The sequence below is a fragment of the Vidua chalybeata genome, chromosome 1 (genome assembly GCF_026979565.1).
Source record: "Vidua chalybeata isolate OUT-0048 chromosome 1, bVidCha1 merged haplotype, whole genome shotgun sequence".
NCBI lineage: Eukaryota > Metazoa > Chordata > Aves > Passeriformes > Viduidae > Vidua > Vidua chalybeata.
Window position 1 is genome coordinate 32,553,480 of NC_071530.1, and position 16,697 is coordinate 32,570,176.

At 37.1% G+C, this 16,697-nt stretch overlaps 1 protein-coding gene across 4 annotated transcripts in view; it reads left to right on the forward strand.

The window, feature by feature from the left end:
* The window catches only part of PALS2 (protein associated with LIN7 2, MAGUK p55 family member), a 60,003-nt gene extending 43,380 nt beyond the window's left edge, over positions 1-16,623 (forward strand). For all 4 annotated transcript variants that reach the window (XM_053941911.1, XM_053941903.1, XM_053941885.1 and 1 more), the window contains exons 6-12: positions 321-452; positions 2,404-2,503; positions 2,977-3,045; positions 4,051-4,212; positions 6,709-6,911; positions 7,336-7,464; positions 9,780-16,623. In XM_053941911.1, coding sequence (XP_053797886.1) covers positions 321-452; positions 2,404-2,503; positions 2,977-3,045; positions 4,051-4,212; positions 6,709-6,911; positions 7,336-7,464; positions 9,780-9,956 — 972 coding nt within the window. In that variant the 3' untranslated portion in view covers positions 9,957-16,623. The remainder of the gene's footprint in view (positions 1-320; positions 453-2,403; positions 2,504-2,976; positions 3,046-4,050; positions 4,213-6,708; positions 6,912-7,335; positions 7,465-9,779) is intronic.
* The last annotated feature ends 74 nt before the right edge of the window (positions 16,624-16,697 follow it).

Sequence of the window (16,697 nt, forward strand, 5' to 3'; positions counted from 1 at the left end):
AAGTAATTAAAAGTCAGAATTCTAATTGACTTGTATACACTGAAATGCAAAAATGAGCATTTTGTAATATCATGTCTAAATGGAACAGATTTTTTTATTTCTATCATGAAGCTACTTCAGCCAAGATTTGCACCATTGGTTATTCTGTCCCAGTTGGTGAATAACTTTTTCCCCCTAGATTGTATTTTACGTACCAAATGCAGCTTGGATCGTGTCAAGGTTTTTATGCTGCAGGTAAAGACATTACTTCAGATTGACAGATAGATGAGTCAGAATGTATTTTATAATGCTTAAGCTTTGTTACTTTTTACACATTTCAGGTTTTTGTGAAGTGTCATTTTGATTATAATCCATATAATGACAACCTCATCCCATGCAAAGAAGCAGGTTTGAAATTTTCTAAAGGAGAAATTCTTCAGATTGTAAACCGGGAAGATCCAAATTGGTGGCAGGTTGGTAAAAAGATTAAAATAAGTAAAATAAAAAACTGAAAAGCATCAGTAGTTGCCTTAATAATAAACTCTTTAAATTATGATCTACTTCATTTAACAGTAGATACATGAAAAGAATATTTACACTGCAATCCAATCTCAAGCTAATATAAAGATATGAAGTTAAAATACTAAAGGAAAAGGAATGTTTTAAATTGTATATGTAGCACTCATTTTACTGTTAGTTGTGTTTATTTGTCTTCGTTCTTGTATCATAAGCCTGGACATTCCCAAATCAATTTAAGGTGGACAATTTCTAGAAAAATGTCTTAGGCTGACTATAATTGTGGTAAGCCTTCTCTGACAGCAACTGTGGAAGAAGTGGACCTGTTCCTGAGTGCTCAGAGTGCAGAGAGAGAAATTAATCTTGTATATTTGAAGGGGGTGAGAATAGCTGTTTGGAGAGACTGTATGTTTTATTTCTACAGTGGTGGTCAGTGTCTGTGAGCTGTGTATCATGCATGCTCATAGTCACAGTGTTTGGCACTATGTCAAATATTAACAGTTCATCCTGGTTTAAGGTGGTATTTCTACATTCAATCCTTCAGTAGAAATGTAATCCAGTGCTTATGCTATGTTTATTTTTTCCAAGACTCCATGCACCGAATTAAATATTATCAGTGCCTCTGAAAATGGGACAAGTGAAGATTTAAGACCCTTTCCTCAACTGAGATCCTCAAAACTGGCAAAGAGTATAGCATTATTAGCTTCCCTTTTGACCCCCACATTGCTCACCCTGCAAGGTAACAAACAGAAGAGAGCCAGACACTACCTGAGAAGAAGATATATGACTTCTTTAAAAGAAACAGAAATATTCCAATATACCTAAGCAGCTGCTGAATTTTGTTGCTTCTCGGTGACAGTAATAACAGAAAGAAAGACAATAAGAAGTGTGAGGAAAGGCTGAAAATTTATTGCTGCCAACTTAATTAGTTTCAGAAGTAGACACTCCAAAACTCTGGAGTAGTTTGTTGTTTAGCTCCCATGCTGACTTTGCTATTGCCTTTCACACTCTCCAGTTGTAACTTGTGGGAGTCCAGGAGAAATAAATCTTCAACACTCAATCTGGCAAAATTGAAATGTGTTCAATCAGTATAGTGTATTGCTATGCAGATCATGCCCCAGGAAAAAGAAGTTTAGTTTTTCCTCATGCTTTCTAGAAATACTAGACTGTTAATGAAAACTTCATACTGTAAAGAATCAGTTAGTCATAGATAAAAGCATACAAGTTGAAAAGCAAGCATCTCCTGTTACCAAAAGAAGGATTTATTGCAAGCAAAATATTTATAGAGAATTAAACACTTCATAACTGTGTTTGTGTGTGTTAAGCTTGCTGAGAATTGAGCTTGCCATGAAATTATTTTATAGATAATTTTAGCCAATTCATTACTGGGAATGCTTAAGTTACTAAGATCCTAAATCTGTAGTTGCTTAGTGCAAAAAGCTTGAAGGCATGATTAGAGATGTGTTACTGGCATTCACTGGGAAATGACAGTTAATAAACTGCACTGAAACCTGTTTGGAGCAGCTCAAGAATACAAAATAAGTATACTGTATACTAGAAAATTGTGAGCTTTGTCACCTGAGACTTTAGTGTCTGGAGCCAGAGAATTCCACTTGGGAATTTTATGCCAAAGTTTATGGCTGGAGAAGCTTACTAATGTAATGGGAACCAGTAATGAAACTTGCATCTATTGTACTTAAGTTTTGTGAATTTTAATACTCAGTAGCAAGACACTATTCCTGTAAAGATAAATTTTAATATTTACATCTGACTCTGAATTTTTAAATCTCAGTAGTAAATGTATCAACACTCACCACTGAGAAACTGGTAGTAAGGAAGTCAGTCAACACCATGTTGATGATAAAAATGCTTCTTGCAAGTTAAATATAATATTTTTTTTTTTCCCAGGCTAGTCATGTCAAAGAAGGAGGAAGTGCAGGTCTAATTCCTAGCCAGTTCCTGGAAGAGAAGAGAAAGGCTTTTGTTAGGAGGGACTGGGACAACTCAGGTGAGATTTAGTGAATTTCAGGAGTAGATTTTGCTCTGATTCAATTTGTTTTGCTTTTCCTGCCTTCATAAATAATAGAAAAACTTCTGTGTGAGATTACACAGATTATTGTGAAATGAGGGTGAAGTCTCTGTTTAGTGTTCAAAGATACATGAATCAGTTTTGCCACCTGGTGATGAAAAGCTGAATGAGGTGGGACAGGCAGCGTGCACTTTAATTTTTTTTTTTGTATAGTATGCACTGAAAGTTAATAAGCTACACAGGAATTTTTCAGATGCTTTGTTTTCTAGAAAAAGAATTTTTTTCTCTCTGCTCTTCCTGTACCATTTGATGGGTTTGTAAATAGATATAATTTCTTGCCCTAAGATATATACAATTCTAGAATAGTCTTTATAAAAAATTTCATATATTCATGTAAATAAGCTTTGGAAATTAACAGAAATTGTGAGTTCATCTAGTTTTTTTATTTTTAGGGCCTTTCTGTGGAACAATAAGCAGCAAAAAAAAGAAAAAGATGATGTATCTCACTACAAGAAATGCAGGTATCTCTTAATATTACATGAAAATCAAAGTTCCTTAGGCGTCAAAACTTGCAGATTGTAGCGTATCCAAAGCTAAAGATTTGCAGTAAAATATTTGATTGTAAGTTTGATAGATCAGATAGTTTTTATGGTTTAAAAGCAATAGTGACAAGTGCAGACATGGCTGTGCTGAGCACATCATTTGGTGGGTGGAAATCAGAGAAAAACTGGGTGTTAAGGAAAAAAAAGTGAAATGTTTGTTGTCAGGGGGCTGAGGGCATATGATTTTTCGCTTCTGTTCAGTATTGGTGAGGCCACACCTAAGAGTACTGGGCACCTCCCCAGAGCAGGAGAGATGTGGACATACAAAGGTGTTGAAGGGACTGGAGCATCTCACCCATGAGAAAAAGTTGAGACTGCTGGGAATGTTCAATCTGGAGAAGAGGAGACTCAGGGCAGGTTTCACCAATGTGTACAAATAGCTGAAAGGAGGGTGCAAACAGGATGGAGCTGGGTGGGCCTTTTGCAGAGTAGCCCAGTGACAGGGCAAGAGCCAACAGGCTCTGAACATCAGAAAACACCTTTTCCACTGTGAGGGTGACTGAGCACTGGCACAGGTTGTCCACAGAGGCTGTGGAGTTGTTCTCCTTGGAGATATTCAACAAGTGTCTGAATGTGGTCCTGGACATTGGGGTGCACCAGATGCCTTCCAGAGTTACCTTCCAACCTCAACCATCCCTTGATTCTAAGTTCACTAATTGTTAGTCACAGTTTTCCCCTTCTGATCAAACACAGACTTTCTCCTTGGAAGTAAAAGAGAGAACCTGACCTTATGCTGTGCATGGAGGAATAATTATTTTATTACCAAACCAACTTAAAGCTAGAAGTCTTATATCTGCCCTATTACTGCCCTCTGAGTTCTGTTTATATTCACATGGGGTCTCTTGAAAAATAGCAGGACTACTTAATTTTTTTTTCTTCAGCCCTGAGTGTGTATTAAAGTTCTTTGTACATTTCTCAATGTAGAATTTGATCGCCATGAAATCCAGATATATGAGGAAGTAGCCAAAATGCCTCCTTTTCAGAGGAAAACCCTGGTGTTGATTGGAGCACAAGGAGTGGGGCGAAGGAGTTTGAAGAACAGGTTTATTGTGCTGAATCCTACTAGATTTGGAACTACAGTGCCATGTAAGTTAACAGCATTCCTACTGTAATATCATACTTTGATTAACTGGAAAGTATGTGATTTTTATCCTAGTGATTCAATGTAGGAGTGATTTTGTCAGAGCATAAAAACTGTATAGAGTGGGAAAACAAAAGGCTCTTCCTGTTTTCAGAAAACTGAGCTAACATATGATCATGAAAACATTTGTAACTAGCACTTAAATGTTACTGATGCTGCAGAAAACCAGTTTTTGTCTGTGCAGTATTTCAGTCTGGATTTCCTCAGTGTCAGTCACCATCCATTACTGAGGTGATTCTGTAAGTTGCCAGTAGCCTTCTGTAAAGAAGTGGAGTTTCTCAGGTCTGCCTTTTAGTTTTCCACCTGTGGACTGGGCATTATAAATTGTTGCTTCAGTTTAGAAATGTAGAGAAAAGCAGTAAACTTTCAATAAAACTGAAGAAAGTGTTTGCGATCTCCAGGATTTGTATAACTGTCCAATATTTTAATATATCTAGCCTTAAGCACATGATCTTTCATTTTTTTCCCCTATAAATAGCAGAAAAAAAAAATCTTCTTTTACCTGGAGCATGTTTTCTTGCCTTTCTTTCAGATACTTTGCTCATTAACCTTTGTTTTTTTTAACTCCTCCTTACTGATTGGCTGCTGACCAGAGAAGCCCACTCTAGCTACATTATTATTCTCCTGCGATGTGCTTTTCAGAATTTCAAAAACAGTCTGTTCCTTTCTGTTTCCAGTGGGCAAGAAATAGATCTGATAACAATAGGAGGAGGGACAGGTCTGAAAGATGAATTGTGCAAGATGAGAGAACCAGTCTCTCTCATTTGTTGAATCTCTACCATCAAGACTTGCCAAGGCACTTAGAATTGGTTTGTGGACCTGATAACAAGGTTGACTTCCCAGTGTTACTTTTTAAAAGAAATCTTATCTTGGCAATTCCATTATTTTATATTGGTGAAATAGTAAGAGGCTTTTTATTGCTTGTAATATTCTTATTGTATTTCAAAAAGCCATCAGAATTAGTTCTCAAAAATGCTGTATAGATGTTTGAATATATGTAAGTAATGCAACATAGTTGTTGAACATTCTTCAAAGGCATAAAAGTAAACTTTTCCCAATCTGATAGTCTAATCATGCATATGGAATACCCAGTTTATTGTATATAGAACCTTTTCTCTACTTCAGATTTTAAGTGGGATAATCAGTAAACTTAGTCTTTGATTAGAAGAAAATTCTCTGGGTTATTAATAAACAGGTTTGTGTATGATGTGTTTTGGGAGGTGGGAAATGGGTGGAATTGATCTGCTGCGCTATGGGGAGAAGCATGTTCTTCGTGTTGAGTTATAATCCAGCACATGGTGCTGTGGTGTTTCTTCAGTGTGGATAACTGAACTGTTAAATCATCTCCTAGCTGTAAAATGTTAAAGTTTACTCTCCAAAATTAATTGCAAAATGATAATATGATTCTTTTTAATGTATTGTATTAACCACTGTAGTTTTAATCTTTCCATAGAATCTCGACTAAAACTAGATGTTCTAGTAATATATTTAATCTTAACAGCTTCAGATGATCATTTTTCCTGGCACTTGTGTTTTCTGTAAGATTGAAGTGGATAGGAATTACTGGAAGGGAAAGATTGCTTTCCACTTGTCTCAACAAGTTGCACCAAGTGATGATAGAAGTATTACCAAAGGAATGCATTGGCTGTTAGGTTTAATATGTTCTAGAGTTCAAATCTAATTAAATATAAGTAGCAGTAGGGCAGTAGGACAGCAAAGTCGATAATAATATGATGATATATTTTATTTTACTTTTTTAAAATTTTGTTTCTATTTTTTTTGCTTAATTAATGTCTGTACTACACAGTGTAGCCAATACCCAGGATGGTTGGTAATGATATACTCAAATATTGGCTTTAATCTTTCTACAGAGAATTTACCTTGCTTTAAAAGGGAAGTTGTCCTGGAAAGCAGCATTAGCTGGCCTCCACTAAGATTCTGCTACGGTGGCTGGGCTGCTTCTGATATTTAAGCTAACTTTCTTTATAGCTAGCTCAGGTAATTCTACCCTGAACAACAGGGCAAATACAGACAGCAAAGGTTTTGGGGGAGGGATGGGGCAGATCTTTCTGTGCTCAGCTATTTTCAGAAGTACATTTAGCATTTGATTTCCAAGTCACTTAAATAAATATTTTATTAAGTGAATAATTTAAAAGTTGACATGAATGAGTATTGTATATGGTGTGAAGGAGTAAGACAAAGCAAACAGGCAAATGGGTGGTAAGCAACATATAGGAAACAATATAAATAAAGGGAATAGGAGGGGCTGTGCTCAGTTTTAAAATTTATCTAGAATGATGAATAAACCTGTACCTGGAGCAAATACAACTGTATAACAATGTGTATTATAGTCTCCCTAACTTACTAGGCAGTTCAGTCTCATATTTATATTCCAAATATAAAATGAAAACATTAAATTTATATTTTTAATTTTTGTTTAGTTACTTCACGAAAGCCAAGGGATGATGAAAAAGATGGGCAAGCGTACAGATTTGTGTCACGGGCTGAAATGGAGACGGATATTAAAGCTGGCAGATACTTAGAGCATGGAGAATATGAAGGAAATCTTTATGGCACCAAAATTGATTCCATCCTTGAAGTTGTTCAGACAGGAAGGACCTGCATCTTGGACGTAAATCCACAGGTATAAGATTTATAATGTTATTCTAACAAGTGTGAGATCATAATGTTGAAGAGGTGAAGAGAGATGCCTTCAAATTTGAAGGCTTCTTATCTGGTTTCAAGGTTACAATTATCAACTGGATTCTTGTGTTTGTGGCACTTACTTGGAATGGGTTAGAAAGATGGAAAAAACCCAACATAAATTGTGCATGAAAGAGGAGTCTTGCAGAGTAATAAATAATCTTTTTAGTCAAGGAAAGAATGATGCTGAGCATTTCAAAAGGCAGTGTAGGAATTTCCAAAATAGAAATAAGAATCTTCACGTATGTATTGCTGCCCATCAGAACAGATGAGTTTTGTGGTGTCCCTTAAGTAACAGGGAGATGTGGTGAGTTATTTTCAAACTTTGGTGGTTTTTTTTTTTTTTTCGTTTTCTTTGCTTCTAGGCTCTCAAAATACTGAGGACTTCAGAATTCATGCCCTATGTGGTGTTTATTGCTGCTCCAGAGTTGGAGACTTTGCGAGCTATGCACAAGGCTGTGGTAGATGCTGGAATTACAACCAAACTTCTCACTGTAAGCAGATCATTTCTTATTTAGTTTTCTTTGAACAGGATGTTCTTAGATTTTTTAAAAATTCTTTACCATTCATTTTAGGTGGAATTTGTTCTGAAACAAATGTCTCTAAGAAAAGTTAGGCAAGACTTGCTGATTACGTAGTAGAAGTTAATCAAATACTATGTATAAGGAAGATTGCTTCTTTCTTAAAAATAGACTTCTTACAGAGAAGTGTTGATTACAAAAATTACTTGAAATATGTACTTTGGGAACTGTCACCTTTGATTATTTGCAGCAAATGGTAGGTATTTCATGGTGGCAATTTTTCTTTTATGCAGATGTCTTTCCTTGACTTTCCCGTATCCCTCCCCACCCAAATTTTTGTTCCTGTTGTCTTAATAATATGTGTGTGCTTTAAGAATGGAATCTGTAATACTTGGGAAAGATATTGCAGCTTGTGTCAAAAAAGGAAAAAGCAAAAACCTCACTAACCCACAAATCAACAAAAAAAAAACCCCAAAACAAAACACAAAAAAACCCCAAGAATGCAGGTAGTCCTTCTTTTCACTGCTTCAGCAGCATGTGCTGCACTGGGAGTGGCTGACAGCTGCCAGAATAAGAAGTGTTGAACAACTTCCCCTGAAGTTCCTTGGATTTGTCATATAAGTGAAGTGGCATGTTTCGTTCATTAGATCCTCCCTCCTTTTCTTAGACACTATGTGTAGCAGAGGGAAATAAGATGATTCCTCCAATGCAGCAGAGTATAAATACTCTGTGTGGGCATGAACTTTTCCCAGCTTCAGGAGCAAAGAAAAAAAAGCCAGATTGAGCAGTTCAACTTCCCCAGCAGAGAAAAGCTGTGTTTTGCTGATGGCTCATAATGATAGCAGTGCAGCTTCATAGGAATATCTTGAATAAATGCTGACAGGGCATTTAAAGCTATAAAATTGGCGGGGGGGTGGGTTAGTATTTTCACTAAATGAGTGTATAATTTTTAGTCATGGGTTCTGGTTATTATGCATTCTAGTATCTCTGTGGATGTTCAGTCATCCCTCTTTCCTGCCCCAAACAAACCCTGAATTTTCTGGTGCATATACAAGAAGGCAAGGTTAAAACTGTCCAGACAAGTATAAAAATAATTTCCTGCACTTCCTAATATTTGATTCCCTAAGGGACATCTTTTCCTCTGTATTACTTCTTATGAATAATAAAGAGGGTCATTAAATTTCAAATACGTATCTATGTGTCTTTACGGATTCTGCATCCCATTCCTGCACATGTCTATGGAGTATGATTTGCTATTTCATATTCTTGTGCTTCCTGAACAAAATAAAAACAAATGTCATTTAAAGTATTACAGTTTGCTAGTTAGTGGACCTGGCTGTATTATTTCTGGCATCTTAACCCATTCCATTACAAAAAGTCTGGCTCTCGTGGTCATACATTTACTTGTCTTCTTCATTCACTGTGAAAAAAAGGCAAACTTAGTTTTTCATTTTGGTTTTTATATTGACAGCTGTATCAGGACTTGAAAATACTGAAATAAATACTGTAAAGGGGGACAGATCTCATAATTACTTACAAAAATTTGCTGTTGTGCAAAAATTGAGAGGAATTTTTAAAGAATGTAGGACTAGCAAAACACGAAAACGTGCTCAGAGGCACTTTATAAAGGCTTCATAATGTAGGAATATAAATTTCCTGCATATTTTGCAGCTCATGTCAGGACTATAGTAATGTAGCAGTAGTTTACAAATGAGGGACTGGTGTCAGGTGAGCTAGGCTGAAATATTGTCTATAAGAGGCCATAAGGTATTCTAGAACTTCATTCTGGTAGCAATTCTTTAATTTCATACTAATATAGAATCTTGGATTTTTGGTGTCTTCTGTGGAAATAAAAGGGCCAGAAATATATTTACAAAACTGATTGACTCAGTCATTCCTAAAGCATTAATTTTATTCTGGTTGGATCATCAGTTGCCTGTACAACGTGATTAAACTGCTCACTGTGCACACCAGCTTAAGTTCACATGCTTCTATTGGTTCTCTTCAAAATTGCAAGATTGGCAAACATTTGCTTGCCATATTTAACATTATTGACACCGCTCAGAACTTTTTCAGCCCTTTCAATGTATTTTAGCTCAATTTCTGTGTGAATTTACTGTAAATGAAAACTTTCCATATTTTTAAAATATATGCGGTATAGCTTTAAATAGTCAGTTGCAGTATGTACTGAAGGGATCTTCTTCTGCATCTATAAGGATTTGCCAGGTCTTATCTTTAAATCTTTAGTAAGATTTAGATTCACTAATCCTTAAAAATCTCTTGCACAGGATACTGATCTGAAAAAAACAGTGGATGAGAGTGCCCGAATCCAGCGAGCCTACAACCACTACTTTGACCTGACCATTGTAAATGACAACCTGGACAAAGCCTTTGAGAAGCTGCAGACAGCCATCGAGAGACTGAGGCTGGAGCCCCAGTGGGTCCCCATCAGCTGGGTCTACTGAGCTGGTCCAACAGCAGCTTAAGTAACAAATAAAGTCAACAGCAGCAAATGTGATGTGTAGATACTGATGATAACCTACAGCACCTGTGCATTTTTACTCTGTGTATATTCAAAAGTACACTGTTCTGAATTTTTATAAAAATGTTGAAGAGAAAGTGTACTTAAATATGTAATTTATTTTAATTTTTCTAACTTTTTACAGATAACCTTTCTATTCATATCACATGAAGGAAATGCGTTTAAGCATTTTTCTATGTTTTGATTTAGTATCTTTGCCTTTTTCATCTAAGAAACTTTCATTCACTTCAACATTTACATCTTGGTCTTACATTTTCACTGTGATTAAAAAAAGGATACTTGAAACAATTTTTGTAAAATTTGTTAATGTCAATGTTTAACTGATCAAAAGTCTATAGCTCTTATTAGGAAAGAACACTAATTTCTTTGAGTTTTTTTTCTTCTTTAAAAAATAATAATTTCTTGGGAGCAGAATTTTAAATATTAAAAGCAGTAACAAAAACACAGGTCCATTGCTCCAGCTGCTTTCAGCTTAATGTTGGTGCATTCCTGATGTTTCAGAAGTTCTTGATATCTCTTGATTTGGATAACTTTTGTGTACATTCCCTTATATCTGTCTCCTAAAATAACATAGAGCAATACCTTGCAAGCTGCTTATTATGCTTTCTTGGGAGCCAACCTGTTAGCCCATTACAGTTGAGGTACTGACATTAGAAAGTCATACGCAAGGTAATTCAGTGCAATTTGAATAATGGTGAAGTAGCTTGAGAGAGAACCTGATAATGTGGAGCCTTGTAGGTGACACTTAATGTTTAGGACTATTTATTCACACTTGTGAAAACACATTGCTTAAAAAAAGAAAAAAAAAAGCATTTTCTTTTCTTAGGACATTGTTCTGTATTTGTATAGTGATCTGTGGCTTCATTTCCTGTGATGTCTAGCTGGGTTCTAAATTATCTTTTAAATATTTGTGTGTGATCAACTGCTGTATTTTGAGTGTTGTGTAATGGCATTTCTGTGCTTTTTCTTACATTGTTTTAAATTGCATTTTTCATTAGCTTGTGAATGGGAAACTTCCTGCTAAAAAGCAATGTTGTTTATAGGTTTTTTCATTTACAGTGTATTTCCTTTTTAGTGACAATTCTCCCCTCAGTACACTCATTGATATAATTTGTATTAGGTTAGGTTCAGGTTCATTGATCAAAACTTAAGCTGATGTAAATTTCTGCTTAATGAGAACAGAAGGAAAATACAGCTTGTTGCTCGGATGAGCTCTTTTTGTGACCATGTTTTATATGACCCTGTCAGCTGTTGTATATAGTCACATTCACCATCACATACCAGGTTAGGTGTCTAAACTGAAGTCATCTGTTTAATTCCTCTTCCATCTGGTGACAGGCACCTGGCTTCTGGATTCCTTTTCAACACCAAAATGTGACCCGGAATGCTATCAAAAGGCATCTTCCTCAGAACTATTTCTGGAGGAAGACAGGCTTAAACACTGTAAAACAGCATTGCTTCCTCTGGTTCTCAAAAGACTTTTATGTGCACAAGGAAAAGAAAAAAATGAGTGGATGCAGTAGAGGAAAACAGTTTGAAAAAAACCTTAAAACACCCATATACAACAGATGGTTTTTACACAGGCTGTAAAGTTGGTTGTTGTGGGGTAAGAGGGACAGAGGAGACTTGAAATCCCAGTGTGTGTGGAAAATGTGAGTTAAACTTGTGTGTAGCACAGGAGATCTTCTTGGCTCTTAATACTGAGGTTTCAAAATGTCTTTCAGAGGGAATATGAAATTCTCTAAGGAAAATTTGAACCATTGCTTTTTTTATTGTTATGCTTTCCAGGATGTGTTTTCTCTGGTTTTGTTTAAGTTTGGCAGAGTAATTGTGGTACCATCATGGGACTTGTAGTTGTCTTTCCCAGGAGACACGTTCTGTGATCCTATTGCTCAGAGGCTGCTTTGAGACGTGGATGGGGTGTTGTGTGTAGCAGCAAATGATAGCTGGGCTGTTGCTTGGCTGTTTCAGTGGTTTGCTTTTGGCACTCTGTGCTGAACATGACTGAACTGTGTTTGTGTACTGTGTCATGGGAGACCTCCTTATGCTGTAAATAAGATGTGCTGTCTGGACAGATAAGATGCCTTTTCATTATGAGTTAGAAATATACCCTTATTTCTGATGCCAAAAGTGGGCTTTCCCAATGAATGGCATGAGAAGATTCTTCAGTTTACACACCCCAGTACTTCATATTGTAAACATCACTTATTTTCATCTTTTTTCTGTAAATTTACTGAACCAAACTCATGAAACACAGCCACCAAGATTTAGTCAGGTTCTCTCTGCTCATTCTGTTTCCATCCCAGGGAGAATACTGTGAAGAGAGTCTCCCTAGAAACAATCTCCAGAATAGTCACGTATTTGCTAAAGCCTAAAGCTTTAATGTTTGCTACAGGTTCACACTGTGGGTTTAAATCAGGAGGTGGAGCGTTGTGGCAGAGCTTTGGGGGGTGGTGGTGGTGGTGGTGTAGATGGCAGTGAGCAATTCTGCAGTGCTGTTCTGAAGCAGTAAGAGAAGGTGACTTGCTTGGGTTGGCACAAAGATCATGTGGAAGTATCTGCAGGTCTGATTTGGTTGTCTGTCTGCCAGGTTGAGGGGGGAAAACAACCCAAACCCAAACACCACACCCCTTGCATCTGTTTGTTAAATGTTGAGTGTTCACATTGGATTGTTTAATGGTGAGAGGGGGAGAGACATTGCTTTGTTTTCTTTGTGGTAGTTTTGGGTTTTGGCACAGAAGATTTTCATCAGATACTCTGCTTAGTTTGTCCCCACCTGGTAGAATGTCTGGAATAACAGTTACTATTTTTTAAAAAGAATGTTCTTGGAGGTTCTTGAAATGCTGGTGTTGTTTCAGTCACATCCACAGCAGCAACGGTCCCTACCTGCCAGGGTGTGCTGCATCAGCTGTTGGACAGGGGCCTGTACATTGTGCAATTAGGGGAGAAGACACTATGAAAGGCTCATTTTGAGCAAGTGAAAACATTTTATAAAACTCCTGTTTGGAGTATTTTGGAGGAGTTAAAATAACTGGGATTTCACGTTATCTCATTCTGTACTAAACATTCATTTTCCAGATACTAACAGGAAAACTTTACATTGACTGCTAAAGAGTACAATAGGTGTGTCTGAGCGAGGTGAAGATGCTGCTAAATGTTTAAGATGTGTGGTATGTATCACAAGATAAATATTTAAGTAGTTTAGAAAAGTAAATTAACAAATAGTTGTCTATGTATATGTATGTGGATGGTAAAACAAAAATTGCTCATGTTGGTTATCACATTACTAAGCTACCACGACTTAATCCAGAAATGTTACCTGCATGTGAGACTTTAGAACTGGTACACTTCTCTACCTGGTTTATTGTGTTTACTAATGTATATTTTTCTAAATATACAGATATTTCAATCTACAAAAAAAAAAATCTATATTTATCTGTAATTTCTATCTGTTTTGGACAGTGCATGAGGTGCTGTAAAATTCTGTACATATAGAGACATATAGAAGAAACACTGTAGTTGCCCTGTGAATGAAAAGTTATACATAGAAGTACAGTCAGTATGCCAAGACCTGTAAGTTATTTCCCTGAATTCACCAAAAATTCACTTAAGCGCGCACCAATCTCAACTCTCCTGTAAATACTGTGGTGCATTGTGTACCCACCCAGGTGATGACCTTGCTGTCTCTGTGTTATAGCGGGTCTGCTTTAGTTCTGCGTCATGTGAAAAGATGCAGTCCAAGTTTAGTGGGATAATTATAATGGAATACATCATCTTACATAGATTTATAAAGGTCTTTCAAAATGTTCTGCAAACCTTTGCAACGAAGGTGAACATGGAGCAGAATCACAGATCTTTGTAGGCAAGGAAAATCAAGTTCATTACCAACACAGTATCTGTGACTTGTGCCATGTTCTTGGCTCAGGGCAGCTCTGTGTACTTAGTTGTACAAAAGCTTTGTGGAGCAGGATGGCAGATCAGCTCATGGCTTTTGAATTTGTGTTTTTATAAACTGTAACATCTTGGCTGAGCTCAAATTGTGACATTTTTTCCCTCATCCTCTCTACTCACTACATCTTCTAAAATCATACCTAAGTGACTTGCTTACAAGTTGCCTGCAGCTCAGTACTCAAGGAAGTCACCTGGGTTTGGTTTTGTTTTTTAAAGAGGGTTATTCAGTTAAGAAATAGAAAACTTCTTTCTCTTTGAAATACAGAAAACCCCTGGCTAGGTAACCCCTTGAGCCCAGTTGGCCTCTGCTATGCTCAAGGACCAGTTGAGAGTGATCAAGCAGAGGACTCCAGAGATCAGGAACTGGGTTCTTACATGTGAACCAGTATTGTGAACATAAACTCCCTTCACCTATCCCATGGTTTCCCATCCAAGCTTCCTGTAGGTTGCTTCTCCGCTCACACTGATCCTTGAGGCCGTGTCCCAGTGCATGGACAGTGCCTCCTGCAGCAGCTGCCCTGCTGCCCATTGTGCCCGTGGGTGCAGCTCCCAGATAACCAACAGCTGGGGCTCTGGTGCATGTCGTGCACATCCGTAAAGGCTGTTTGCTTCATGTGGGGTTCCCTGCCTCACCCAGATTCCAAAGAGTTCAAGTACCACATGGTTATTGCCAAACTTCATGATGCTACTTTTGCAGAAGTGGTGAGATCATTCTATTGGTGTCTGTGTGGTGGGTACTGGATCAAAGACTCGTAGTCTGCTGGGCCTCTTGCCTTAAATACCCCTCAGCTCCCAGCACCCTCCTCTCCCTGCAATAAAAACCTCTCCTGGGCCACTGAAAGGGTTTGTATCCTTAAGGGTACTTTAATTTATTTTCTCTGGTGGACTGTTGTGACTGACAGTGCTGAAGTCCTGGCCCTTCTTTTTTTTTTTCCCTGGGTTTCTTCTTTTTTGGCCTGTACTTCTTAGTTTTCACATATGTTTAACAGACTTGCTGATGGGAATTGTCTGGGATTCTCAACTTGTGTCTTATAGAGGAAATAGTAGTTAACAAGAACATCAGTATTTAGGACTTCTATAACTTACTGGTTTTAGGCCCAAGACAGATTCTAAAAATAAAAATAGAAAATGCTTGTTTGTAAAATATGAGTTTTGGTTATTTTTACAGGCAGCTTTAGCTTCTAACCATATTAAAGGTGTGCTTGTGCCCACACACACAAATACCTATATATATAAAAAACCTTGGGGTAAATGCCGCAAACAATTCAGGCAGTGTCTACTAAATTATCTGAATTCTCTGCAGTGGGATACTATTCCACGGTTATGTTGTCAGCTGCTGAATTCTCAGTTAATTTGCTGGTACTGCAGCTGGGATTTACAGGCCTAAAAACAAATCCCAGCTTGGTGAAGGCTTTTATGTAGCTTTACCTACAGATGGAATTTATTCAGCAGGGGTTCAGCAATATTTATATTTTATAGAATAAACAACACCTGAAGTAAATGAATTTTTTTCTTGGTATTTGGAACTGTTTCTTATGCTCATTGGGTATGGAGTTCCTTTTGCTGCTAGGACAGTGGTCAGGTAACAGAGTTAAAGTAGTCCTGGAAACATTTTCTCCCATTTAGCCTTTTCCTTTTTATGTCACTAGCTCCATGCTAATGCTTTTCCATGCAATTTTGGTTGTTCCCATGGCCGAGCCAACTGTTGGTTACTCCACAAGCAGCCAACATTTACCTGAATACAGCAGAGCCTCTTCCAAAAACCCAATCTCTGTTACCTAAACTCTCACATGATCCATAGCATAAAGGAAATGAAGAGTGCTGCTTTGTACAGGCAAAAAAAGGTTTTGACTGATTTTTGTTGGTTTAGGTCTTGTACACAATTATGTGTGGTGGTAACTGTTGAAATAAATTGTTTCCCCCTAGGAAAAAGCATGTTGAGCATCCCTTCCCAACCCCCCCATATGTTGCCCATGTGTAACATTTGTGCACTGTGGTGTAGGGGGGGGAGCTGCTTCAGTGGGGTTTAAAAACAAGACAGTTTGCTGCTCTCTGACCCCACACTGGGCTAAGAACTGTAGGATCTTGGTTGTGTTTGGGTTTAAATATGTATTAGAATTCAGTCACGAGGTGTTTCCTTACCTTGCTTCTTCTCGCAACTGGTTTTGCCAGTTGGAAGCTCTCATGGTTTTCTGTTTCGTGTTTTATTATTTCTACAGTATATTAAATTAACCTGGATTTGAATTTGTAAAACTTTCAAAACTGCTTTCCTGTAAAAAATAGTTTCTTTAGCTGAAAACTTCCTACAAGAAAAATCTTAACCATTAGCTGAATTTTTTAATATAAACCTGGAAGTTATTTAGTACCTAATTGTTTGAATACAGTACTGTAGAGCAGGCCTAGGATATGGGACTTGGTAGCATTGTGACTTCATGCTGATAAAGTCAGCTACTATGTGGGATGTTTTTAAATTGTGACTTGTTTTCTAAGACCCCCCCTGCCTTGTCTTTTTCACAGCTAATATTTTCACAATAAACACAGCCAAACATAAAAATGTTAATGTACAAATGATGAAATTCTGTTAATTCCCAACAAAATATTTTTGTATATAATAAAGATTTAATATTGAAAAAATGTAATTGGCTTTTTCTCTGATGTTTTTTTAGGTCATAGTCTGCATTTGAGCCACATAATGTATCAGAAACCAGTTTTT